The sequence below is a fragment of the Amblyomma maculatum genome, chromosome 1, assembly GCF_055883805.1.
Source record: "Amblyomma maculatum isolate TAMU_Amacu chromosome 1, ASM5588380v1, whole genome shotgun sequence".
Lineage (NCBI taxonomy): Eukaryota > Metazoa > Arthropoda > Arachnida > Ixodida > Ixodidae > Amblyomma > Amblyomma maculatum.
The window spans coordinates 196,007,155-196,034,578 of NC_139344.1; the positions used below are offsets into that span (position 1 = coordinate 196,007,155).

Here is a 27,424-nt window from a genome sequence, read left to right on the forward strand (position 1 = left end):
AAGAAATGACTCTAGTTGACGAAAGGGTGACGTTGCATACAGTGTTGGAAAAAGACTCGCAAGCGCGTTGGATGGTGGAAATAATGTATGAAAATCATCACTCAGTACATACAATGCCTTAAATAACCTAATACAGGCCTCAAAATTTCATGATCACACGGGGATTGGGCAATAACGCCGGTATAATGTCTGTGACGTCACAAATGCAGTGCTGCCCGCAGAAATCGCCTCAGCTGAAGCCACGAAATCTGCACATTTTAAAATCGTGTTGCGCGCGAACGAATTATCGCATGGCGCCCAAATTTGGCAGAATGCGTCAGGGCAGAGAGAAAAACCTACAGCGAAATGTTCACCAGAATATTCGAAGGCCGAAAAACCTTCGCAGTTGCCCTCAGTTGAGATTTGGCGTAGTTTGTTCGCTGTCGTCATCTGCATAAAAGGTAGCTTTATAAACGCACTGAGAACCCTTAAGTAGTTTACGGGTATTTAATGAGAAGACGTTTAGGCCCAGTTCTACGCGATTAAAGTTTTTTAGGGTTGTCTTCCTGCCTGTGATTTGCACAACTCCTAGCTGGCGCGCGCATTTCTCCAAATTTACAGCGGTGTTTCCAACTTGTCTCGATTATTTGTGGCAGGTAGTAGATGGTTTTATGGCGTCCCTTTATGAGGGATCGAGACACTTTTGATGGCTCCCCTTTCTGAGGGGACGTAACTTTTGGCAGAAGGTTTCACACTGACACTTTTTGAGGGATGGCGCCACTTGTTGTGCACTTTTTAAGGTGGGATGACAATACTATTGACGATATCAATTTTTTAGAGATGACGCCACTTCGCATGACGTCAATTTTTGAAGTGTCTTCCCGACTTGAAGTATGACGGCACACTTGACGGCGCCACTTTTTGAGTGAGTCGGCACCACTCTTGGCATGTGGTTTTATGTCGTCACTTTTTGAGGGGCTTCGCGTTTCCCTATTGATGGGGATTCTAATGTTTTCGCATTAATAGGCGTACGAAGTGAAGGTCATCGAGTTTATACATGGTATCCAAGCTAACTTTAGCCAAGGGTTAAAAAATAAAACAGAAATAGGCAGGACAAACCACCTGCATACAGCTGCCAGCCATCTCGTGCACCACAGAAAATTTTTATATTGCATTTAGCTGATTAGTAATTATAATCTTTTCTAATTTACTAATTATTGCCTTTATACAATAAATGTGATTATCAAAGTTGGAGAGCACCATCTGAAACCCCCATTCTATTTATTTCCGGTAAAGAAAGCCTCACGTGTATCTTTTTTCGAAGCTCTAAAGAAAGTCCGCAATATACTGAAAATATCATGTGACTGGTACATTCGCGTGCCGCGATTGTGGTGCTCTCAACTGTGGCTTGAGTGAACGAAATTAGGTGCGGCTGTGGCTTCATGGCCTGCAGCAGCAGGCCGATGTAAGACTGCGATGATTTCTTCGTCCACTTCAGGCAGTCGGCGCACGTGATGGTGCAAGTTGCAGTGAGCTCACCGCGCTAGCTGCAACCATCGCCAACATATCAGCCTACCGCTAAAACTGGGCTGCCGGGTAGTCCCAGCGCCCTCTTGCATCGTCTGACGAGTGCGCCTATTGTCTACTTTTCGTATAATCTGATGTCTAGGTATAGTGTGGCGTAACATATGCGGCTAGTGATGTACGCCTGCATTAGTTTCAGGTGGCTTTGTTCCTTAAGACCCGACCCTTGAGTGCAATTCTCCTGAACAGACCCGTGACTTGCATGGCGTACGCGTTCAGCTTCTTTAACGTCGTATCGTTGTACCCGTCTGTTTCTAGAACAGTCCCAAGATCCTGATTTGTTCGACTTTAGGCACTATGTGGCAGTCTGCCATTCCGTTTACGTTTATCGGTCGTTTGCACCTGAGCGCCTTCGGGTTGTAAATAATAATAATAATAATAATAATAATAATAATAATAATAATAATAATAATAATAATAATAATAATAATAATAATAATAATAATAATAATAATAATAATAATAATAATAATAATAATAATAATTGGTTCACAGGAAGGGAAAGGCACAGTATCTGTCACACTTTCTCTGTGGACACCTGAACCGTGCCGTAAGGGAAGGGAGGAAGGTGGGAGTGAAAGCGGAAAGAGAGAAAGGGGAGCCGTAGTGGAGGGCTACGGAGTAATTTCGACCACCTGGGGATCTTTAACATGCGCTGACATCGCACAGCGCGCGGACGCCACTTCGTTTCGCCTCCATCGAAGCGCAGCCGCCGTGGTCGGGTTCGAACCCGGGAGCCCCGGCACAGTAGTCGGGCGTCTTACCACTGCACCACCCCGGCGGGGTGGGTTGTAAATAAGCAGTTCCGATTTTCGCGAACCACTCCACCAATTTTCGTTATGCCACGTGAAGGATTTCTTGCCAAACGGAACGGTGAAAATGAAATTTCAGGACATTGAGTCCCCGAATGTCCGCCTAGTAAGTATAGGGCCCACCGCGAGGTTCGGTCCTGTTTCTTTTTCTATTCAACATAGCCACGATGACCCTTACGGAAAAATTAAGGAAGGTGGAAAATTTTAAGTTCAGCATATGTACCTGGACGACGTCCACCTTTGGATCAACCAAGGGAACGAAGCGAGCATATTGGAGCCCTTGCAGGCGGCGGTGGCGGCGGACATCGCGGTATCCTACGTGGCCGAAAAGAACTTCTCTGGTTGTAAGCAAGCAGTTCCGATTTTTGCGAAGAGCCTCTCGGCCACGTATAGGACACCGCGATGTCCGCCGCCGCCTACAAGGGCTCCAATATGCTCGCGTAGTTCCCTTGGTTGATTCAAAGGTTGACATCGTCCGCATACATGCTCAATTTCAAATTTTCCACCTTCCTTAATTTCTCCGTAAGGTTCATCATGGCTATGTTGAATAGAAAGGGAAACAGGACCGAACCTCGCGGTGGGCCCCTACTTCCTAGGCGAGCATTTGGGGACTCAATGTCCTGAAATATCATTTTTACCGTTCCGTTTGGCAGGAAATCCTTCACGTGGCATAACGGAAATTGGTGGAGTGGGTAATCCAAGTGAGGCTAACCCTATTCGTGAAGCAAAACAACCTGTGGCCGTATGAACTGGTCGGGTTCCGGCCTGGCCTGTGCATGCAGGACGTGATGCTCAGATTGAAACACGACATCGAACCAAATATGCCAAAGACGCGAAGGTCATATTAGGGCTAGACCTCTGAAATGCCTTCGGCAAAGTAAAGCACGCGGTAGTACTTTGCGGCCTCCAATGATGAGTCAGTGGGTTGTGCGACGTCACGAGACGTTATGACACGGTCGAATTGATCGACTGTGATATGGGAGGACGAGATCTAACCCTCTGGAGCCATTGCATGCCAAGTGAGACACGCTACCACGCAGGCATCTTCGTATACGGTTTGGTTAAAGCAGGGCTTTACACCAGTGTCAGGTGGTCTCTCATAACGGGGCAGACTAAGAGAATAGCGATTAAGCGAGTAGCAAAGCGCGTGTACGCGGAGGATGATCCACAGGCATGGGCCATTAACATTGTTTCGCAATACCTTTAAACCAGAGCTTAAATGATCCCCAAATGATTTCCATCAAAAGAAAAGAAATGGAACCGTAGCTCTTCTGTGTTAATCACCAAGCCAGAGCATGGAATGTTTGTCCGCGCGGCAAACACGCAGTACCTGATCAAATACTTCTCAAGCGTCACCCTAACAAACGGACTGAAACCTTGGAAAGCTGCCATGATATTTCAAGATATTCCCACGTATTGAAGCTGTCAAGCGCGTTCTTATAAGTTTAGCCTAAACGGTTGCACGCAGCAACGTATTTTCGGCTAGTGGGAGAGTGTAACGAAGAAGTACGAAGCAGGGGTCTATTGTTGCTCGTTATGCGATCGCCGCTCTCTAATGCGCCTAGACCGGAAGCAGGGGCCGAACGCCGCTGAAGGCCACGACGCTACCCGTGGGCGAGGGACAATCTCGCCGCCGAAGTTTTTGTAAGCGAGCCTTGGCCGGAGCCTCGGCCGTGTTCCCCAGGTCGCACCAGAGTGCGGTACGCTGTTCCGAGGAGCTACGTCTCACGCGCTGCGGTTCGTCGAGGCCGCCGAGGATTAAAAGCCGCCCCGGTCACCGGCAGCTGCCTTACGGCGCCGGCAAGGCCGCGCGACTCCCACGCGCAGCGCGGATCACCCAGCGGCGGTCTGCGTGGCGGCAAAGAAAGAGGGCTCATCTCCATCGCTGATGCTGCTTGCTGTTGCAATAAAGACTTGGTTGTCGGCCAAGGAGGCAGTGGTGACACGCTCACACCTGCCAGAGTGCTTAGGTTTTCACCCTCTCGCTTCTCGTGTCGTCTGCTTCCGCCTCCTCAACAGTCCCTGCACCGTAAGGCATGGCGTTTTCTCAGCAAACGACTTACCGTAATTTCCAAACGCCTGCTATGCTCAAGTGTAAGCGACCACGCAGACTTCCCTGCCCAGCGGGCACAGCCTTTCGTCGGTGCGCCAGTTTATATAAAGGCTGAGTTTCTCCTATTTTTCTGCTGTCGACTTGCAACGTGGTCTGGTTGCACACGGTTGTCGACGACATTCTGAGAGCTCAAATGACGATTTAGACCACCATATAAGCAACTAACCTGCACATTGGCCCACGGAAGAAGATATGCACCGTGCGCTTTTGAACTTCGTTTTCTTTTTTTTTTTTTCTTCTTTTTTTGTAGCCTCAGCAAAATTTTGTGGGCATTTCCGTCGCATGTCCAGAAATTATGTTTGCAGCAAACGCATTGGACGCTGACGGTGAAGAGAGGTAGTTTTGTACAATGGGTGTAAATGTTCTAAGAAGGAGTCCTCTTAAGAAGACACATGAAGAGAAGAAGCCAACAGTCGCCGAGGCCAAGGAAAGCGTAGGGGATCTTTTTTTTTTTACTTTTTTTGTTAGTGACCTGAATTAGCCCTGTAATTATTTTAAAAAGACAATTGAATGCAAAGTAGAAAGAAAAATAACGCGCCACGCACTCCTCTGCTAGGAACGTCCTATGTTACCGCACAGGACGTTTCCCATCCACCGCTATAGATGAGCGTGGCGCTGATGAAAACTCTCAAAGTTCGGCTACAGACAACATTAATACCCAAAAAAGTAGAAGACTAGTTACAGTCGACGATGTAGCTCAGTTGATAACAGCACCAAATCCGATATTCGGAGGTCGTGGGTTCGGTTTCCGTCATCGGCGCGTCGTTTTTCCTTCTACGCTGTATTTAATTATCTTTCTCTCGAAGAAAAAAAAAAACCTACGGCACCAATTGATGTCACTAACAAAAAAAAAAACGTCCCCTACACTTACCTTGTCGTCGCCAACTTTTGGCTTCTTTCATTCGTGTGTCATAACGGGCCCTCATTTCCCATCTACGTCTGTTTTGATAAGATGACATTCTTATTTCCCAACAGTTTTAATGTGTTAGCCAAACGCGGATGTGTTAGGTAGCAGACATTTGCCCCTAAGGTGCACTGCCTCAGGGACACAAGTTCTTTTCGGCCTTCATAGGCTTGAAAAAAAAAAAAAGTGCTCCTCAATTCTTTTGTGGCTGCAATGCCAGCCTGACGAGTGGTCGGGAGAAAACGGGACGAAGAAATGAAGTTTATTCCACCTTTCGGCAGCGTGCGGCCTAGTGCATGCCTTCTCCACAAGACACTACCCTCATGAGATGAAAGCAACTTAGCTGGCATTAACGAAGGAGTGCGTTGTTTTGCAGGAGCGCCCATTTTACGCGCTGTCCGCAATGTATTCTCGGGGATATCACTCAACACTTGACGGTACCCTCCCATGGCTTTCCTACTCACAGAAAGCACCGCCGCCGGGTGTAAAGCTTGCCAGAGAGCATTACTCTTAGGCAGGAACTCAGTAATTGGTGGTAACAGCACAACAGAACAATCCTTAATTGGCATGCAACGTCGGTGAGGTTACACAAGGCAAGACGGAAGTGTATACAGGGGCTGGTCCCGACATTATTTTTTGAAGAGAGACACGTCGTGAGCAAAGCATGCGCACCCTAGCTGTGGTAATCTCTTTTTCCCCACCTGCCAGAACGCGTTCAGCTATGCTCACAAACGTTGTCGTGGATGGACTCGGTTTTGGCGCAGAGCTGAGCAAGGTCCCGGCGGACTGCCGCTACACCTTCTTCGCCGTTCGGGTAACAGCACTCGCGAGAAATTAATACCCCGTACCGATTCGAGCCTTTATATAGGGTCATACACTCCCAAATATTGCGTCGGATGTCAAAAAGGAAGAGCATTGCGAATTCGCTAACATGCTTTGGTGCCAGAAACTTTCATCCCTCTTGTTATGAGGTATGTCTCTTTTTAGTATACTTACTTTCGACTTCACGATCTGGTCTTCGTTAGCCTCTTCAAGCCGATAAGCAGACACAATGGCAGTTGTGGTGTAACCCGCTTTATTCATAGCGGCCCCCTTCCCTCGTGGCGCTTCTCAGCTCCCGTCCCTCGGAAAGCCTCCACTCTATGAAACGCTCGCTTCCTTTCCGGGAAGAAATGAGCGGGAAGGGGGGCGGGGGGCAAATCAAGTCGCACAGCGGTGATTATGAAATAAAAAAAAAGACTGAAATGGTCAGGGAGAGAGAAAGAGGGGGTCGCGAATTGCACGCTCCCCACTATCAACCATATTTGCACGGTTTCAAAGGCAGTGTGATTCAAGCCCCGGTTCGCATCGAGGAGTCGTCATCGATGCGGCGTGCGTGTCGCTTTTTTGTGTCCTCATCCCGTGTTGTGAAGGCAGAGCGAATCAAACACAGAACCGCGCCTACCGTCAAAAGATGCACCACCCACGTTTCGTTTCCCACCGCTTTTATAGATACCCGCCGTTCAATGAGCCATGCGGTTTCAGCAATCTGAACTCTGCGCTACATGTCCAAATCATACGCCGAAATTGTTGATTGAACTTCGTGAACCACAAAGTACGCCGCCGGCTCGCTATTTTTGCGTTGCCATTAAATAAGCCTGAATAGCTGCGGCGACGGACGGACTTAAGCCTGCACGCATTTGCATTTATTACATTCTTCTGTGTCGGTGGTCTATGGCGCAGTAGTGCACAACGCTTGATAACAGTCACGATAGTAGCCCGCTGCTCGAGGTATTAACCATGCTGCATACGTTATAGTTTCTAACCGTGAAGCAGCAAAGGCGTGCAGGAGGTAGAACGCATAGAAGATAGTGGCATGTACTATATGCGTCATTATTCAGCAGGTTCATATTTCCGCTTCATTCTACTAGCAGCATTAGCAAAATAAAGCAGAACTAGACATAGCAAAAAAAAAAAAAAAACCCGAATCGAAACACCAATTATTGTCGATATTCAGGCGAAAAACTCAGAATAAATGGGATTCTGCAATAGACGCATGCCGTTTCATAGTGCCAACTACACATTTACCTCGTCCTGGGTGTGACTATTACAAAAGCGTGAATTACCTGCCAAAGTTCTCGAAAAGAAAGCAGTGTGCGGGGTAACGCGACATAAAGGGTTGTGCGGCTTATAGGCGAGAAAACGGGGTAACAGACCTTTCCAGTCATTCCGCCGCACCCCCGAGCGGCCGCGCAGAGGCCCTGGGAAAGCGGAGCGCCGCCGCGCTCACGTCTTTCAAACTCTGCCAGTTCTCAGGCGAACTTTACTGAGCCATCTCGGCGTCCTTGCTGCGCTTTTTTTTATTTTTTTCCCCGCTTTTTTTTCTTTTTTTTTTTAATGCTGTGCCCACCATTCATTTGCATCGTGTTGCACAGTTGGGTGTTTGGTTCTAAATCCATGGATCATCAGCCGACACGAAAAGTCCGGCGTTCGCCCACTGCAGCTCCCCGTGGCGGCGCGCGCATGCGCAGTGCGGAAACAACCCTTCTCCGCGCCGACGTGCACATCTGGAGCCCAGCGGCGGAACACCGCCATGGTTACGGTGCGTTCGCTGTAGCAGCGTGTGCCACGCACGGCGACCTTCTGTTTGCATGGCGTAGTGAAGCTTTCGCTTCAAAAGTCACGAAAAAATAACACAAAGACTAGCAGCTAACCATCAAAGCAATCCGGTGCTTGCTGCATTTTTCAAGGAAGCAACAACAACGTGCACGAGTAGACGCATGATGGCAGAAAGCGACACAGCACGCCAACATGTTTGCCAGCAGCCAACGCGGGAGGCGACCGCTCCGTACTCCCATCATGTTTTGCGCGCATCCGCCAGGGAATGGCGCGGCGCTGCAATTTGTAGAAAGGCAGTGCTTAAAGTCTGGCTTCATCGAAGGGGGGTTCGTAGTGATTCGAGCACTAGTGGAAAGGCGAATAAAGAGGGATAGAGAGAAAGCGGCTGGTTGCCTGTTTTGCAAATTGTTTTATACAAAGGGGAGAAATCATAATTTTTCTCCATCTCTGGATTTCTAAAACGTGTTACTGGTTCTTATTAATACTCATTGCGAAACTGTCGAAACGATAGCGGAGAAATCTTCCGAATACACCACTGACAAGAACAAAAAATGGTTGCCTGCTTTGTATTCATACAGTTTTTATACATTCAAGCTCGGGGGGTCTCGGACCCCTCTTAAATATTACTGGGGGGTCTCAGACCGCCTCCAAGACCCTCCTCACTTTAATCCCCGTGGAAAGGTCTATTCTAAGCAAAGAAAACACTTATACGTACGGACCTTTTCCGACTGCAAGCTTCAGTTACGAAGAAAAATGACACGTCTGATACGCCTGCACAATATCATATGACTCGTGGTTCTAGTTCGTGCCCATTGAAGGCTGATTTCTTATGACGATGCTCTCGAGATCGATATTTAAATACTACGCGAGTGCTACGTGGCGACCGGTACGATAACACTGGTGCCTTACAATAATAAGAAGTATCATGACATGTAATACACCCATAGTATTATGATGTTGCACTCTATTTTCGCGTATGCGAATCAAAATCTAAGACACGGCGTGATCAGTCAACCTGCTATGGTGATTATCTGGAATTTTCAAAAAATTAAAGGCGCCAGTTATGTCACTCCCGGTGGACATCCACAACAACGCGCATCAATAATTCGTACCCTGGGGCAATGTCGTCAATAAAAAGATCAGCAGCCAAGTTTTCAGGTGTCCGAGGAAGGACATTCGGTGTTTTCCAGCGGATCTGTGGCGCGCTAAAAACAGTACGCTCCACGACAGCAATGCATCCTGTCACGAGCTCTCCCCACTATCGAGTTAATTCATCGCCGAAAACGATATTGTATTACTTTCGCGTCCACCTTATCTGCCCACATTTAGCTCCTGCAGATGTGCCCCTCTTCAAAAAATAAAGACGCAGATCAAATATCGTCGTTTCAACACCACTGCGGAGATTCAGTGCGAATAGCAGGTGGTGCCGACCGTGCTTCAAAAAGAAGTCTTCGAATACACATCCCATTAATGGCAGGAACGCTGCGAGCTCTCTATTGCAGAGCGAGGGGGCTCTTTCGAAGGCCCTATAGTGCGTAAACGTAGGTGAATAAAGCACTTTCTTGTAAAAACAAAGATTCTCTTGAAACTTTTTTGGTATCATGCACCTTGTAAAGAAAAGGCCTCATAAACCTAAGCAACGCACCAAAAAGGGGGGTCCTACGAGAGTGCTTTATTTCCAGAATAATCGGTAGTGTCCGTCACTTCCATCTGTATAAGGACATTTCTGCGCTCAGACTTTAAACGAAACACGGGCATGTACAGTGGGCGCTGAGTCGCGCTGTCCCGATATCTCGTCAGTCTGGAACGAAGGAACCGTTGGCCACACTCCGGATGATGTCCCTCTGGTTGGCTTCACTCGCTGCCACCAGCTTGGAGCCCAGCTGCCAAACCTGCGCGGCTCCAGGTCCGCGACCAGCGAACAGGAGATCATGGCTGCGCACGAAGAAGTCATTCAAAAGTTCAGTCGAGAATTTCAAGCTCACAAATCACACTACTATGGGCACTGGGACCGTATGTTGTCTATGTTGTTGCACTTTTTTTTCCTTTTCCTTACCTTTCGTCCGCCTGCTAGGCGACCGCGCGATCAGCAACGAAATAAAGTAAAACGAAACAAAATGTCACAAAAGTACAACCCCAGGCCGAATAAGTAGTTGGCACTTGAAAAACCCTCCTGCCACTAGAATGCCGCGCCTTTTCAGCGGTTACAGAAACGTGCCACAACGACTTGTCGCAGTGCTGCTGAACACGAGGTCTCGTGTTCGATACCCGTAATAGCGGAGAGATTTCGGAGATACCGTATTTATACGATTGTAACGCGATTCTATTTTCCTAGAAACCACATTATAGAGAACGCACTTTGCTCTATATTCGGAACCAAGGTTCGAATAAAACTTTTTTTTTTTCGCTCCTTGGCAAGATAGCTCTTATATTAGGCTTGCAGGTTAAGTGGAGAAGCCAATTTTTTTGGCACCCTCTGGACCATAAATTGAGGCACCGTAAAAAAAAAAATGGTCTTGAGGAGAGGCTGGACGGTTGGAGTGGAAGGAGAAAGGAATAAAAAGGTATATTGTCATTGAGGGTTCCAACTCATGTCATCAGAGCAAGTAAGAGTACCTGGGCCGACGAGCAAAACATGCAGCGTAGCAAGGGGGGTCTAAACGGGATATGAGCGGTAGCGACGCTTAGCAAAACGGGTATATATATTTTTTCTCTCTCTCTTTGTGGATTTGTGTACCAACAACTACAATGCCGTAGGAGGCTGCCACTCTCTATTTTTCATTCGATTTTATTTCTATTTCATTTCTTTTTGTTGTAGACTGTCCTGCTCACTATTTTACTCCAGTCTCTCTTTTTTCCTATGGTTTTGTGTTCTGTAAGTCTGTCTCTTCACCGCACGTTCTTTGTCATTTTTTGTATATCCGTTGTTTTGCTGCTTTGCTTTTCCGGTTCTGTTTCCTGTTTTTGTTTTATTTGCAGATCTGGATGCTACCTTATGGAGGGCTTTTTTTTTCTTCTTCCTCTTCTTCTTCTTAGGCCATTGTGGACCACCTTGCGACTAGGACCTCGTTTTTTTCTCTCTTTTTTTAAATTGTTATTATGATAATTTTTATTTCACTATTTAAAAAAAAAAGTAGTTTTTTTAATCTTGAGCTTTTGTTCTCTTTTACTTATCTTTAATTGGCTTTAAGCCCGGCAAAGATTTTGCTGGTCCGAGTTCCCTCTCTTTTTCTATTTTTGTTTTCAGTTTTTCGAGGACAATTAAAATAAAATGGGGTATAATCCGGAGAAGAAAGGGGAAGGGGCGAAGGGAGCGTGTTCGCAAACAATGATAGGGAACTGAGTAGTGCACGATGAATATACCATTCACCGGCGCTTGTTTCTTCCGAATTTTCAGGCGCAGACCTGTTTATTTTGTCATCCTCGACAATGTTTTGCTTGTAAGTTAATATTTTTGCGTTATAATCGCGAGCTCGCGTTATAATCACAATATTTTTTTTTTATTTTTTTTCCGGGCGCAAGCTGCCTCTCGCGTTATATTCGTTGGCCTGTTATTTAGTGTAACTGCGGTAAGACGTAAATTAAGTTTGATCCGCTGGCATTATCCGCCTACCAAAGAGTTCGGTGCCAACACTCTAAATTCAGGGCCCTATAGAATACAGTAATACGCAAGCATTCTCGATGGTTTCTACGCAGCGTATGATGATCTTTCATCCTTGGCAGTTCTCTCTTCTCCCCTTCTTTTCTAACCCCGTCTGGTTAAAGACATTTGGATATGAAAATACGTCAAATGTTCTACAAATCGCCGGATGGCTAAATTAGGTGTCGGTTCCAGGAACGCGCCTGCGTCTTTCTCGGTTACAGCAGCACCTGGCAGAGAGCTAAAGATGGCGGACAGCTCAGCATAGTCCTGCAAACGCTCTACCTGCGTGTGCAGAACTCAAGACTAGTGCCCATGGCGTTGGGGTTGTCTGGCGCGAACTCGGCCACGGGTGTCGTGGTGCGGCGTATGTCGTAGAACACCAAGCGGCCGTCACCCTGTAGAGCCGCGAAGAGGGTCGGCTGTGACGGAGACCACCTGACCCTGGTGACAGATTCCGGCAGCTGGACGGTCAGCACGGCCTCCATCTGCGACCGAAGCAGATGACTCGCATTGGCGATTGATGCCCTCGGCGTAGCTTGCTCACGGGCAAATACTTTCTATGCTAATCGGAAGAGGCACATTCAGCTGTTCTGAGAAAAAAAAAAAAAAAGGGGGGGGGGGGGGGGAGTTTTCCCTCGTGCTCTGAGGGGAGTTGTTAATGGCGAGTTGCTCACACATAAAATACAAACTCCTCACTGGCAACTCGTCATTAACAACAAGCCATGCACATACTAGCCCAACAAGGAGTTCTAAAAAACACTGAGGGGAGCTTTCCGTACATATATTGCATCCCAAATCGTATCTTCGAGGCGCGAGTCTTTGTTAAAATATTAATGTCTTCTTTTTCCACTGGCCACAGAGGATTTTGAGTTTACATTGGCTGCAATCTTTACTCCTTGGTGCCGAGCAGTTGCATGTGTATATTTTGGTGGAGCGGTAATTAAATTATTATGCCTGTCATCTTTACATGAAACGAGACTGTAAGCAGTCTATAAGGTAAAATAGAAAAAAAAAAACAGCACCTTTTTTTTTTTTTTTTCTCGTAGTCACCTGCAGATAGACTTGACAATCGGCTACGAATAGTCCAGAAGGCAGAAAACGTGGGTAAATGTTTTAAAAGCTGTATATTTTAATGTTTACTGTTTTATTGTAAATGTGAAATGTTTATGTTAATATATTGATACAACGGTTCATTTTCCATCTAATGTCTGACGAAAGCATGCCTTTTTTACTCGCCACACCAGAGCTATAAAGCGGCTGTAAGCGATGAATAGTTTTAAACTATGGTTTGTGTGTGTGTGTGTGTGTGTGTGTGTGTGTGTGTGTGTGTGTGTGTGTGTGTGTGTGTGTGTGTGTGTGTGTGTGTGTGTGTGTGTGTGTGTGTGTGTGTGTGTGTGTGTGTGTGTGTGTGTGTGTGTGTGTGTGTGTGTGTGTGTGTGTGTGTGTGTGTGTGTGTGTGTGTGTGTGTGTGTGTGTGTGTGTGTGTGTGTGTGTGTGTGTGTGTGTGTGTGTGTGTGTGTGTGTGTGTGTGTGTGTGTGTGTGTGTGTGTGTGCGTGAGAGAGAGAGAGAGGGGGGGGGGAGGGGGGGGGTCTTGCCGTGCGAGTTGCCTTTTGTCGCCGAATACCGTTCTAAACGAACGTAGTTGAATGCACCTCACGCGGAAGCTTCTCACTGCGTTTGACAGTTTAATCACCTAACGTTTAATATCTGAAAGCTAAAAACAGTATCGAAATGTTTCTGTAATAATGAAATATAATTAACTAACCAGGGTGATTGAAAAAACAAGTCTGTATTTCAAGTTGTACCTAACAACGTTACCTGCATTCATTTTAACAAGCGACAATCGAAGATACTGCGAATTTTTAAGGTTGGCTGGTCGCTTGACCTTGCCTGCCTTGCGACGTTAAGATGCCACAGCTCAATGAGGTGGTTAAGCATAAATCTGTGGCTGAAATTCGCAGCATTTTTGGGTGTTCTTCGGGAGTTTGTCGAAAACCAAACGCTGAACCAAACGCCCAAACGCCCGGGTGTCAAATCTTGAAACGACTGCGCCTTGCGTCTGGCAGCTTCGTCTTCCGACTTTCCGATCTTGGTCTAATCGTCTTGACATCAAGAGCATGCACGTCAGGATCATCTCGCCGATGGCGCTCGTGCATATCGCTTCACAGGCGCGCAACCCGGATCACCCTTCAGTGATTGCTTGAGTTAAAGTTTGCGAAGACATTCGAAAAATTCTCCTTCTCCGCATACCGGTTGCGGCAACCCAGCTCATAAGCTTCTCACCGCATGCTAGCGGCTACGGGCCACGTGATCGCTGATGTCATAAATGCGCATGACCTCGAACAACGCGAGACCACCGTGCATCCCGCTACAAGACAGCGGTGTAAAACATTGTGGTGTACGTTAGCTGGAATACCACGTGCACGTTAGAAACTCTGGTATAATTACCTGTAGCAGGCTGAACACTTTGACTTCTCTATCAATTCCTGCCGACGCGAATACGTTCCTCTCGAAAGGAGACGAGTGAACATCCAGCGTGTGCCCCCGATGAGGCGGGAAGCTTGCTACAACGGGGCAGCTGTAGGTACGCTCCACTGATGCGTGGCCCTCCACCACCGCTGCAACGAAGCATCACAAGTACAGTTTTCTCAGAGCGCGTTAATAGCCCGAGAAGAGAGTGGGAAGTTATTATATACACTTTGTCCAGTCGTTCTCAGCCACCAGACTAGCAGAAGAGCTTTCAATTGTAGAAGCATCAGACGCAAGAAAGGGATGCTGTCACAGCTGCTGGCCTCACAAGCGAAACCACCGGCTGTGATAGCCCTACAGGAGGTTGGCAGTTCCCCTTCAATTAGCGGGTACGAGGTCTTTGCTGCCAATGACGAGAGCTGGAAGGTGGCGACAATGGTGGAGAAGAACATTACAACAATTCGGCATGACCAATTTAAAGGGATTGAAACGGAGGTAGTCCAAAAGAGTGACAAAAAACAGGGCACTTTTATCCTAACTGTATACAGCCGCCACTCCCAACGAAAGATCGACTTCGACAGGCTTCTCGGAGAAACATTAAACTTGGTAACAGGAAATCAGCTAATTATATTAGACGACTTTAATGCAAAAGACCTGGCCTGGGGATACACGCGACAGGACAAGAGAGGCCGCATTATTAGAGAGCTAATAGACAGACATTAATTAACACTGGTAAGGGAACCGGGAGTGCCCACGAGAACGGGCAACAGTGTGAGCAAGGACACTACCCCGGACCTTACGATGCATCAGGAACTGTGGCGATGTTGAGTGGATAAACACGCTTAACGATCTGGGCAGTGATCACTATATAGTGAGCACGACCATCCACACCTACAAGATCAGGCGTCAGGTTGGCGCAGCCAGGATTACCAACTGGCACAAGTTCAGAGAAGCGCAGGAGGAGGACCAAGGCGAGATTGGGGATCTTGATAGCTGATGCGGGGCGCTGCGGAAAAACAAGCAGAGATTTACGCAAGAACTGACACGCACAAATGAGACACCAGAAATAGACGCCCATCTACTCCACCTGTGGGAAGCGAGGAGGGGACTGTTAAGAAGATGGAAGAAACAGAGGCACAATCGAAAGCTTAGGATGAAAATCATGGAGATCACAAAGAAGGCGGCGGAGTACGCTGAACAACTGACGAGAGCCAACTGGGGCAAATTCTGCGACTCTCTGCAGGGGACGCTCAGCACTTCCAAGACATGGCGAATTCTAAAAGCCATCATGGACCCCACCAAAACCAAGCGAGAGGGGCAGAAGTCGCTGGAGCGGTTGCTACACACATTCCCAGGCACGAAGGAAGATGTGATCAAGGCCGTCCACGACAAATGCTACGGAGTAGACCTAGAGGATCAATATCCATACGCAGAAGATTACAAAGGAGACCCAAATCCGAAAATGGACGAGCCGATCACGGAGGAAGAAGTCCGGACGGCAATAGCAAGTGCCACTCGAAACACAGCGACTGGTGACGACAAGATCACTAATGGCATAATTCGGAACATGAGCAACAGCAATATCAAGGCACTGGCGCATTTCATGAACAAGCATTGGGAAGCAGGAACGGTGCCAGCGCAGTGGAAACACTCGATGGTCATCATGATCCAGAAACCCGGGAAAAAATTGGCAATAAAGAATTTGCGGCCCATTTCTTTAACTTCGTGCCTGGGAAAGATTTTCGAGAGGGTTGTCAATAATAGACTGAAAAATTACTTAGAGGATAGCGCTCAGATGCCGGACACCATGTTTGGCTTCAGAGAAAAGCTATCAGCCCAGGACGTTCTCCTGCAGATCAAAGAAGAGGTCTTGACAGGTATCCCACGCTCGGCAGAACACGTGGTTTTGGCAGTGGACATTAAAGGTGCATTTGATAATGTTAGTCACAAGGCGATCTTAGATGGTCTGGCAGACACGAATTGTGGAACCAGAGTCTACGAGTACGTTAGGAGCTTTCTGAGTAACCGGACGGCCGAAATCAAGATTGGTAATATAGAAACAGAGACCTTCTCCCCGCCCTACAAAGGGACACCTGAAGGAGCAGTCATTTCGCCCACGCTGTTCAACGTGGCAATGATTGGCCTGGCCAGGCGCCTCGAGAAGGTGGAGGGCATACAGCACGCTATGTATGCTGATGACGTCACCATCTGGACGACCACAGGATCACTCGGGGAGAAGGAAGCGAAATTGCAAGAAGCAGCATCTGTCATCGAAGAATATCTAAAGCAGAGGGGCTTGGAGTGCTCATCAAGAAAATCAGAACTGATCAGATTCTGGCGAGGGAAGGGCAACCGCTCAGCTCCCACAGATCAAGGCCACAAGCTCGAGATCCGGCTGCAAGGGGAGACAGTACCCGAAAAGACAACCGTGAGGATCCTGGGGATATGGCTCCAATCGAATCAAAGGTGTCAACACACACTTAATCTGCTCAAGACCTCGACCCAGCAGGTCGCCCGAATGATAGCACGGGTGACCAGCAAAAAGATGGGGATGAAGGAGCCCGACACACTCAAACTTGTCCGGAGCCTCGTTATTAGCAGAGTAGCGTATGCTCTACCCTACTTCAATATGACCAAAGGGGAGGAAGACAGAGCGGACGCCATCATCAAAATGGCTATCAAGACCGCACTCAAGCTCCCCAAGAACACACTGAACCACAAACTAGCAGCTCTGGGTCTGCACAATACAATACAAGAATTAGCAGAAGCCCAAATCAAGTCACAGCTAAACAGACTTCTACAAACGAGGACGGGAAGACGGGTGTTGGAAAGACTGGGATATAGCACACACCTACAGGCTTATAACAAGACAAGAGAGGTATCGCGGGAAGTCAGAAATTGGTACCGAGTTCGGCCCATACCAAGAAACATGGACCCCCGCCTATACCCGGGAAGAAGGCAGGCAAGGGCAGAGTATTATGAAAAAACATTCGGCCAACAAGACACGTCAAGGTTCACCGACGCAGCCTTATACGAAACCAACGCAAAAAGGCCGATAGCCACGGTCACAGACTGCGAAGGCCGGGAGGTAGTTAGCGCCTCGATCCAAAACTGTACAGTCACGGAGGCAGAGGAAGTGGCTATCGCACTGGCCATTAGGCAAGGAAGAGAAACGGGAGAGAGTCTGACGATACTGTCAGACTCTCAATCCGCATGCAGAAATTTTCAACGGGGTAAATTATCTAAGGCAGCGCACCAAATCCTTTCTTCCACAAGCGAGCCAACAAAACAATACACTAAAACACTAGTGTGGATTCCGGGGCATGCAGGGATCACGGGGAATTTGTACGCAGACAGGAGCACGAGGACATGCAACCTACCGTGCGCCCAACAGTCTCGGGACAGAGGACCTGATTCCGCTTGACCCTGACTACACCACAATACTACAACACTACAGAGGCTTGCGGAAAGTATATCCGGAGCCGCATAAAAAGCTCAGCAACGAGGAGGCCATAGATCTGAGGCGGCTACAGACGGGCACTTTCATTAATTTACACATATTACACATGATGCATCCCACGACATTCAGAGACGAGTGCCCGTGGTGCGGGAAGACCCCTACCCTGTACCACATAACATGGGAATGCAGCTCACATCAACTACAAAAAATTGAAAACCCAAATGAAAGACAGTGGGAGGCTTTGCTGGCCAGCTCTGACCCGGAGGCTCAGCTCTACCTGGTCACAAGAGCTCGCAAACTGGCGAAAGCCAGTGGTGCCCTGGATTGGGGGCGCCAACCGCTTGTCAGCCTCGGTTGAAGAGGCGAAGAAAAAGATCCCCGAGCAATTAATAAAGTTCACTCACTCACTCACTCACTCACTCACTCACTCACTCACTCACTCACTCACTCACTCATTCAATTGCACTTTTTGTACGTTAAAAACATTTAGTTTTATGCGGTAAGATTGAAAGAATGCGCTTTTTTCCTTTCTCCCTATATAGGCTACGAAGAACCTCCAAGCTTTAAAGCTGAATTTTTTTTTTTCGCGCCCTTGCCAGAGGGCCTAATTTGGGTTCGTTAAATAAGAAATAATGTAAGGTATTTTCATGCAGGAACCGGAGAAGGCTCTTGCGCTTATGTTTGTCGATCAACCACTTCGAGAAGTCCTCCTCCTTTGTTACCGATAACCTGATTCCTGCAAAATCTGTGACCTCACGACTTGTTATGGATTAAACGATGTTTGTGTATAGTTTAGTAGTGGCCGCATTCCCTTAGTTAAGATGCGCCCTAAAGTGCTCCTCGTCGTGAATTTATAATGCTTTCATCGCACGTAACGCTTCAGGTTTTTTTGTAGTTTTTTTTTTTTTTCAGTAACGTAGCTGACAATTTTGCACGCATAAATGTGTCACTTTATTCATGACCCTCGCGTTCACATGTCTCGACTTACGAAATTTTTGGTTATAAACATCAAAACTACTGCCCTAAGAATAAAAAAAAAAAGTGAGGCCTGTAATTTGGAACCACCTGCTTACTAACTTAATGAAATTATCCTAGGAAATAAAGCACCTTGTGGCTCAGTTACCTCCATTCCAGGTCAGCACTACCTTTAATACGAAACAGCCTTCAGGTCAGAGCACAACAGGACATGGTACTCATGCGCGTTACGCTTGCGGCAAGCGAGACCGCTTTTGCAAACGAGCAGCGCGGAAAATTCGTGCACCAAGAGTGCTCAGACTCGAATGTGCTACATGGAGGAAGTCTTACGTGCTATCGGCTTTGATAAGCTAAGCGATCCTTGAAGAACTCCGCCTCCTTCAGTTCCCATCACAAACACGCTATGGTCGAAATGGTTTTTGGCAAGGGACGTCACTGCAAGAGAGGTAAAGAGAAAAAAAGCGTGAGTGCTGCTTCAAGCAATGCAAAGTGGCAGCGCTATCCCGGGCGGTTGGGCAACAAACGGCGGAACCGCCCCTTGCCCGCATCCCAGCCCCGAGCTCCGCCGCGTGGTTCCTGGATCCCCTGCCTAACTTGTTTTCTTCACGGGCGCGAGTTTTCCGTAGATGACGTTGACGGAAACAGACACGCAGCGGCGGCAGCAGTAAGGCGGTCTCGCGGTAGGAAGCGGTTCGAGCTGGAACGTTTTCCTTAATCCGCTAGACTTTTCCTGCGGCTCTGTCGGATTAGGCGATTACGCGTCCGTCTCACAGCCACGTCGCACTTGCAGCTCGTTATACCCGGCAGGCGCCGATGCAACCCGCTGTGCCGCCAGCCTCCCATAGGGTCCGTTAAGATCGGAAACATTTCATGCAGCCTATGGTCGCACGCTGTCTTTGCGCAAATGAAGAAGGTAGAAAGAAAATAGCTTCCTTTGACCCGGAAACGCGACGCGAAAGCTCTGCAACGGCGTGCGATTACGACAGAAAACCTATAATTTAAAGACGTTCTTGGTGGAAGCCAAAGGCGCAAGCACTGTTCTGCGCTTCTGTCCGTCTTTCTGAATCCCTTGATCTTCTGTGTGCTATACGCCTTCCATGAAGAACGTCAAAAAACTTTATTGCTGACAATATATTAAAAAAAAAACGATATACAGAGTGAATTGGTTTAAAATTCCTTAACAACAAAAGGGCCAAATGAAATATCATCCAAGAAATAAAAGTGATGTTACAGATCTTCCTCGGTCACTTGCCGGCACTGTTTAATAAAGAAAAAAAAAACTAGGTTAGCAGTGTTTAGCTGAACTTGAGCAGCGACACTATGTTTTATGCATAAAACAGCTTTGAAATAGCATAACCTAGTTCAGAAACTCTCAGCCGTAAGCACAGAGGCGACAAAAACTCCGGCATCTATTTTCATCTTAAAAGAGAAAAGCCATAGCCTACTTGCACACTTGTCCCTTTAGAAAAAAAAAAAAAAAAGGGGGTTATTTCAACTAAATGCGCAATACAAAAATGACAATTATTCTAGAGTGAAGACAAGATTGAAAGTCACTTCATCTGATATGCCATTCACTATAAAATATATACACTGAGTTTCAGCTAAATTCAACCAAGCATTTAAAGCAGCCAGAGTGCCCTACTAACCCTGGGAAGCAAACTGAGCGCCGCTGACAGCATCGTGGCTTAGTCATCACTATTTTTGTTAAAAAAAAAAACTGATTAATCAGTGGGGAATAATTAGCTAACTTTCTGACTGTTGGCTTCAAGAACAAAGTGTCGACAGAGCAGTTGTAGATTGTCTTGGAAAGCCGCTTACCATGTGCAAAACCATATAGCGGTGGTATGTGCACAACGTCAAATTTATAATATTCTAGAGCAACGTTATACTTGCGCAGTATAGGTATACTGTGATAATTTCAGGATTCTCTAAGCGAGATGTTTAGGTCGATAAGCGCATGGTGTGTGTTTACGAACTGTGCACCGTGATAACGCAATTGAAGTGGGATCTAGAGCACGAGCCCGCTAGTCAGAGAGTGAAAATGGTTATGGCCGCTGCTGGACAGATTAGATATCAAGCATTAGGATATGCATGTACAAATGAAGTTGAATAACGTTTTTTTTTTCTCTCTCTCTCTCTCTTCACTCTTATTTCCTTGGGCCTACTTAGTAAAACAAGCCTCGCAATGTCACCTCTATTGTGCGGCTTTTGTTTTATTTAGTATACGTAAATTTGGAGTTATTTGCACCGCGACTGTTCATTAAAAAAAGGGTTAACGGAATATTCGGCTACTAAAATATGTGATAATGAGCGACTGGAAAGATCCGAAAGTTGTAATCACTAGGATGAGATTGAAGGGTGAAGAGGAAGATATTATTGCCCCTCCCCCTCACACACATTTCAGTGTCATGAGAATTAAGCCGATAAAGTCAGCTGTGTCAAAGGAACTGTTCCATGGTAGGCTTGCACGGTCTACGCGCAGGACTCAGTAGCACAACGTTGCAGCGTCTTCCGTATAACTGCTGCTCATGCTTTGACTGGCTGACATGAAAATCGGTAGTTGCGTTTTCATTTTCTATTCGCACGAACGTTTGTTGTTTTGGAGCATGCCCGAAGTGCCAGCTGTATATGCTTCTGTCTTGGCGTCACGTGATTTCATTGGCTAAGAGGCAAGATGCTTAGTAAAAACAAAATCATGACTTGCCTCCTATATACGGTGTAGTGGTTCCACTGATAGTCTTCTTGTGGAGCCGTACGTTTTCAGCTAGCAGCAGATAGTAATTGCTCGCTTCTAAATTATTTTTTCGAGTGTCGTGACTCCATTGTATGATCAAACCATCCAAACCGCAACTCAGCAGCTGAAAAAAAAAAAAAAAAAGCACAGAAAAGTTTTGCGGTTTGAAAGAACAAAGTGATTAATAAGTTTGGTACAGTTCGCAGCAAAGCGTAGGTCTTTTAAAAACGTATAAGATCTACAACACTTTGAAATCGAGTTCTTTATTAATGGCACTTGCAGCGGGCAGTGGACTTGTAGGCGCGCTATACTAACGAGAGGTTCTGTAGAGTTTTTTGCTGCGCTATAAATATCGCTACGTGATCGCGGCCACTTAGCACTAGCAGTTAAGACTGTAATATTCTTATAGTTATACCGATGAATGCCCCCTTGATGAACAAACACAGCGCACAGGACAAAAAACGTCAAATTAGGCTGGCGTAAAATATGCACGTTTTTACCTAACCATCGATCGCCTCGTGTGCTGTCGTCATCCATTATACATACTACACAGGCACAGATTTCTACCTTATCTGACCTGATGCCTGATCACGCTCTGTAATGAGCAACAGATGATGCCATAGAAAAGTAAACTTGCTCCAGTTACTGGTCCCGTTATGTCTACCGTGACCGCAACCGTTACTGTTACGCACTGTCTGCGACATAACACTGAAGCATCAAGGAAAGTCCTTCGCACTGGTTACTCACGCAATGCGTATCGTGGGTGTCTCCAATCCATTCAATGCCTTTCACCATATCTTGATGGTTGTCGTGCATAACCACTGGGGATGACGCCCATTGTTCGTTTGCGGCTTCGACATCCCACATTAAGACGTCCCCTGAAGAGAATACGTTTTAAGCGTAAGCCCTGCTACTCGCGATGCAACTTCGGATTTGCTGGGCCCAAATGACCTTGAGTAAAGACAGATACTGTGCCTTCTTTTCCCTAAAAACCAACATTAAATATTTAAAAATTGCGACATGAGAAGATGGTGTTAAAGGCGGCATCGAATCTGCTCTTAGCTTGAGCGTCCCCCTGATTAAAACCATATCAGATCTTGTGCAACCTTGCTAAGCCGTACAAAACCATGCCTGTGACTTGTGGATTGGTTTATAAGAACGGAAAGGCGCGGTATCGGTCACACTTATCGGCGGACACCTGAATCGCCCCGTAAGCGAAGGGAGGAAAGTGGAAGTGAAACAGAGAAAGATGTGCCGTAGCGGAAGGCTCCGGAATAATTTCGACCACTTAGGGATCTTTAACGACCACTGACATCTCACAGCACACGGAAGGCTTTGCGTTTCGCCTCTATCGAAACGCGGTCGCCGCGATTGGGTTGGAACCCGGGAACTCCGGTTCAGTAGCCGAGCGCTTTGAGCCACCGCAGCGGGTTGCAAAATTATACATTACATAGCTTTCGCCGTATATAACTAGGTTCAAGTCATGCTTATACATGCACCATTCTTATTTATTTGATGATTTTTTTTTTTCAATTCTCGATGAAACGTTTTACGAAGTGAAACACATGCAATAGATGGGGAATGAACCTATTTTCTCTACAATGCCTACTTTATCTGTGTGCAGCACTGGCCAAGCATCACGCAAAAGGACAGGACATTCGAATAAAGACTTCATTCCTGCGTCTTCCCCATGTGACAAAGACCGAGTTGGTGCTGCCAAGGAATTTCAGTGCCGCAATTGTGGTTAATTTATTTTAGCAGGCGGCTAATCTCCCGAGCACTGAATAGCATGTCAGAGCGTTGAACACGCTGTTACTAGTAGAACCTCCTGTCAATTTTAATTTTGAGGCGTCTATGGAATATTGTAAGGTACTGTTATGAACATAGTTATGGGAATTGTCTAAGCTTCCGATACAAAACCTTGCTTTAATAGTTCGTCCTGGGCTCGCACCGAGTAGTTACGACTGCCCCCAGGAAACCAATTGGGTGCGTTTTTGAATACAGCAGAAAACTTCAAGGTTCCCAAGGAAAGGCCTCTGGATATGTTGATTGTTATGGTTCATTGTTATGAGTTACAAAATAATATCGTTCACGAATAGCTTCCCGCTGAAAAAAAAAATAAAAAAACGCTGGGCATAAAAATCTCCGCTATTACTTAAACAACCGACAGTTCGTAGGAATTATACGTGCGCAAACTTACCGTGCACTGTGCCGGCGACTACGACTGAAGGCTTCTGCGGGTGAAAACCAACCGAGGTAACACAGGTGTCCGTACTGAGCAATTTGCCAGCCTGGTCGCTGTCGCTTGAACGATGTGGATTCCAAAGCCGTACGCCGGCTTCATGAGTGCACCATTCCTCGTGATTGGCGACGCCACATGTGCTAACGGTTCCGTTAAGGATGCGCACACTGGCAATTGGCAGCAATAAACGGTGCGGCACCGGAAATGTCGCGTTGCAACCATCCTAAACTATATACTTATTAGAGAATCGTAAACTTAATTCTTGTTCAGGCAGACATTCAGAGACGCAGCATAGGCGTTATGAGTCAGGTAAAACAACCGAATCGATATTGCACCTAATGAGGTTAACTTTTGCGGGTGGACCCACACATCATCTAAACGTCTGAAATGAAATTGTTCCTATAGTGGAATTTCGGCTTTGTGCTGCATTGTAACTGCATGTTATTCTGAGTTTTAAACTTGGTTTAAGAAAGTTGTGCACTAAAATAAGGTGAATACGGCAGCTGTTGAGGAATGGCTTCGCTCGTTCTTACCTTCGAAAACTTGAAGGCGAGTTAATGTCACTTAACACTATCCGTAAATCGTTGGTGCGTAACTGTGCATTCCTACTTGGTTTATTTCAAATGCGTAAACCATGGGCCAACGCAATATTACAGGTTGCAGATAGTGTTTTTTCCCTAACTTGCTGTGTAACTGTTCATAATTTTTCCGGCCTTCAACTTTCCAGTGCAAATTTCAAGTGTTTCTTTTCTTTTTTTACTAAAAGCGTGCACAGCAAGTAGGATAGAGACGCTTAGACGACGTATCTAGGAGTCAAAGGATATGAAAACGCTACAATGGAGCCAGTGGAGTTCCAAGATGCATCCGTGCAATGAAGCTGCAAAAAAAAAAAAAAAGTTCATGTCTTATACGACCATGAGGTGAAGTTTGTTCTAAGAGGTACAATTAATTCAACTGTGTCTCAAGGTCATCTCTTGATTTTTTTTTATTAATGCGAAATCATTAGTAAGCTACGTTGGAACCGGAAGTGTCCACTAAAATGTGTCGCCGGAAGTTTGTGCCCTCGTGACGCCATCAGTAAACGACCAGATGAGAGCTGTAAGTCATGTTAAAGGAAGTGCCGTATCACCAACGAGTCATGAGTCACATGACATTAGAGTATCGAATCATATAATTCATGAGTCGTGTAAGTCATGGGTCATGAGACAAAAAGTGCTAAGTTGTGACATGTGTGTAAGTAGATGTAGAAGGGCGTCGACTAGGAGCCGCCAACGTCGCGCAGGCGCTAATGCTTTCGCATTCTCCCGATGCAGTTTTTGCAGTGATCTCTAAGTTCTTCCGCGCGTCTCTAAGAACGGGCGTTACGATTGCGTTGCCCTCCAATGTTTGTCGATTCGGAAGGGAGAAAAAAAAAAAGTGGATTACTGAGGTATGGCCACATTTGGATACCACATTTATGACTGCTTTTCATGGGGCACCAGAATAACCCTGTAAAGCTATGGCCATCCTGAATGCTTTAAGAGCCATGTTTGTTATTTTTTTTTTCGAGATGACAGCTTTTATTAGAACAATCACCGGGCACGATTCAAAGGCTCCCAACCGCTTTCCGACGTGAGCATATGGTGTCGAGCGCCAGCTAATTGCTTGTTTGCCGTGCAGAGCACGCAGTAACTGCTATCGCTCGCATTTCTCTTGGGAAGAACTATCTTTAGCTATCCGTGCATCTTAATCCAGAGGCGATTTTAGCAATGCTTTGCTGCCAGCAAAAACAAAAAGGAGATAAATAGGTGACGTTTCAATCGCTTTGAAGTGGCAAATTGGAACTTGGACCCAGACACCTCTGTAGGTAGATTATTTGCACGGATTTTCGGAAGAGGAAAAACGGCGCGTTATAACGACGTATACAGTAAGGTCCTTATGCTGCTCATGGCAATTACGATTTTTGCCCGTTTCAGCGCACAAATAGGTAAGTTCTAAATTAACACCTTCTTTGCACGTTGTGGGCATAAGATTGGAAAGCCCAGCAGGACATTATCAATAATAAAACTTCAGCACTCGATCTTATATATATATATATATATATATATATATATAAATATATATATATATATATCTTAAGCAGACTCGACAGCCGAGGCCAAGTAAGCGGTCGGGATGAGGTCATTCATATAGTAATGTCTGCCAAGGTTTCCTAGCTGTCCCGGGCACAGATGCAGAGTTGATCACCGCCATGCACAAGAAATACATAGGAGACCCTACTCCGGCTTGCCAAGCTTCATATGTGGGTCAACCGAACCCCTCCCTTGACTCCCCCATAACACTGGCGGAGGTCTACTCAGCCGCCCGTACATTTACAAGAAACACTGCCCCTGGAGGAGACAAAGTCACCTACGCTATGATTAGGAACTTAAGCACCGAACATCTGCAAGACCTAACGAAGTACATCAACGAAGAACTGTGGGAGAAGGGACAGGTCCCATCAGCTTGGAGACACGCGGATATCATCACCATACCAAAGCTGGAAAGCCACCGGCTGTGGAGAGTCTCCGTCCTATCTCCCTCACTTCTTGCCTGGGAAAACTCTATGAAAAAGTAGTCCACCTAAGGCTCCAAAATTACATCGACGAAAACATCTTTCCTTCCTGCATGCTGGGCTTCCGCAAGGGACTCTGCACGCAAGATGCTTTCCTCCGGATTAGGGAAGAAGTCATCAACACCATACCCCGAAAAGGCGAAAATTTCATTCTGGCACTAGATCTCAAAGGAGCATTCGGCAACATTGGCCACCAAACCATATTGCACGAATTAAACAGTATCAACTGCGGGGAGAAAATTTTCAAATACGTGAAGGCTTTCCTTTCAGATCGCACAGCCACCATAGGAATTGGAGAGATCCGATCACCAAAAGTACCCATGCCGAACAAAGGTACACCGCAGGGTTCTATAATCTCTCCAATGCTATTTAACATAGCAATGATAAATTTAGCAAAAAAACTGTTGACCCGCACTGATATTATTGGCTTCACTTTATACGCGGACGACATCACCATCTGGGCTACTCAGGGATCCTTGGCGCAAAAAGAAGAAGCTCTGCAAGCCGCTATAGACCTAGTCGAGGAATTTGCCGGGGGGAGCGGTCTTCAATGCTCCCCAGAAAAATCCGAACTTATCAGGCTACACAGAAAAAATTACAAGTCCCCAGGAGAAATTCAGCTCTCTCTAGGAGACCAGATAATTCAAGAGAAGGACAAGATCAGAGTTTTGGGGCTGTGGTTGCAAAGCAATTTGAGAGTGGATTATACAATCAAAACACTCAAAACCACAGTCAACCAAATTTCCAGAATGATTAGAAGGGTGACCTGGCACCGGAAAGGGATGAGGGAGGAGGACACCCTCCGCCTTGTACAAGCCCTAGTCGTTAGCAGGATTACCTACGGGCTCCCATATCACGAAATTAGGTTCACTGATAAAAGGGCCATTGACACTATCATAAGAGGAGCCTATAAAACGGCCCTAAACCTCCCGCCAACAACATCAACGGAACGTCTTTGGGCACTCGGAGTGCACAACAACTTCGAGGAGCTCAAGGAGGCGGTTCTAGAGAGTCAGAAACAACGCCTAACAACAACGCAGGCGGGTAGGGAAATCCTGTCAAAACTAGGGCTATGGCAGGCACTAAGAACTTCTGAGATCAAATCACAAATTTCGACATCCACAAGAAACAACATCTATGTGAACCCGATACCCAAGCACATGCACCGTGAGTTACAGAAGGGTCGAAGGAAAGCCAGAGTCAAATCATTGGAAAAACAATTGTCTAAAGACGCGGCAGTTGTCTACGTGGACATAGGGGCTTACGGCGAACCTGGCAAGTTCACAATAGCTGCAGTTGACCACAAGAAGAGGCCAA

The 27,424-nt window shown here is 46.5% G+C and overlaps 1 protein-coding gene across 1 annotated transcript in view; it reads right to left on the reverse strand.

Moving 5' to 3' along the window:
* Positions 1-9,651: 9,651 nt before the first annotated feature.
* LOC146205325 (cytoplasmic dynein 2 intermediate chain 2-like) overlaps positions 9,652-27,424 on the reverse strand; it is a 139,011-nt gene continuing 121,238 nt past the window's right edge. Inside the window, exons 4-11 of the mRNA XM_084589969.1 lie at positions 24,339-24,391; positions 23,473-23,651; positions 22,020-22,150; positions 21,243-21,396; positions 18,869-18,973; positions 14,083-14,252; positions 11,916-12,118; positions 9,652-9,925 (exon numbers count right to left, since the gene is read on the reverse strand). Of these exons, the coding sequence (XP_084446095.1) occupies positions 9,787-9,925; positions 11,916-12,118; positions 14,083-14,252; positions 18,869-18,973; positions 21,243-21,396; positions 22,020-22,150; positions 23,473-23,651; positions 24,339-24,391 (1,134 nt within the window). The 3' untranslated portion in view covers positions 9,652-9,786. The remainder of the gene's footprint in view (positions 9,926-11,915; positions 12,119-14,082; positions 14,253-18,868; positions 18,974-21,242; positions 21,397-22,019; positions 22,151-23,472; positions 23,652-24,338; positions 24,392-27,424) is intronic.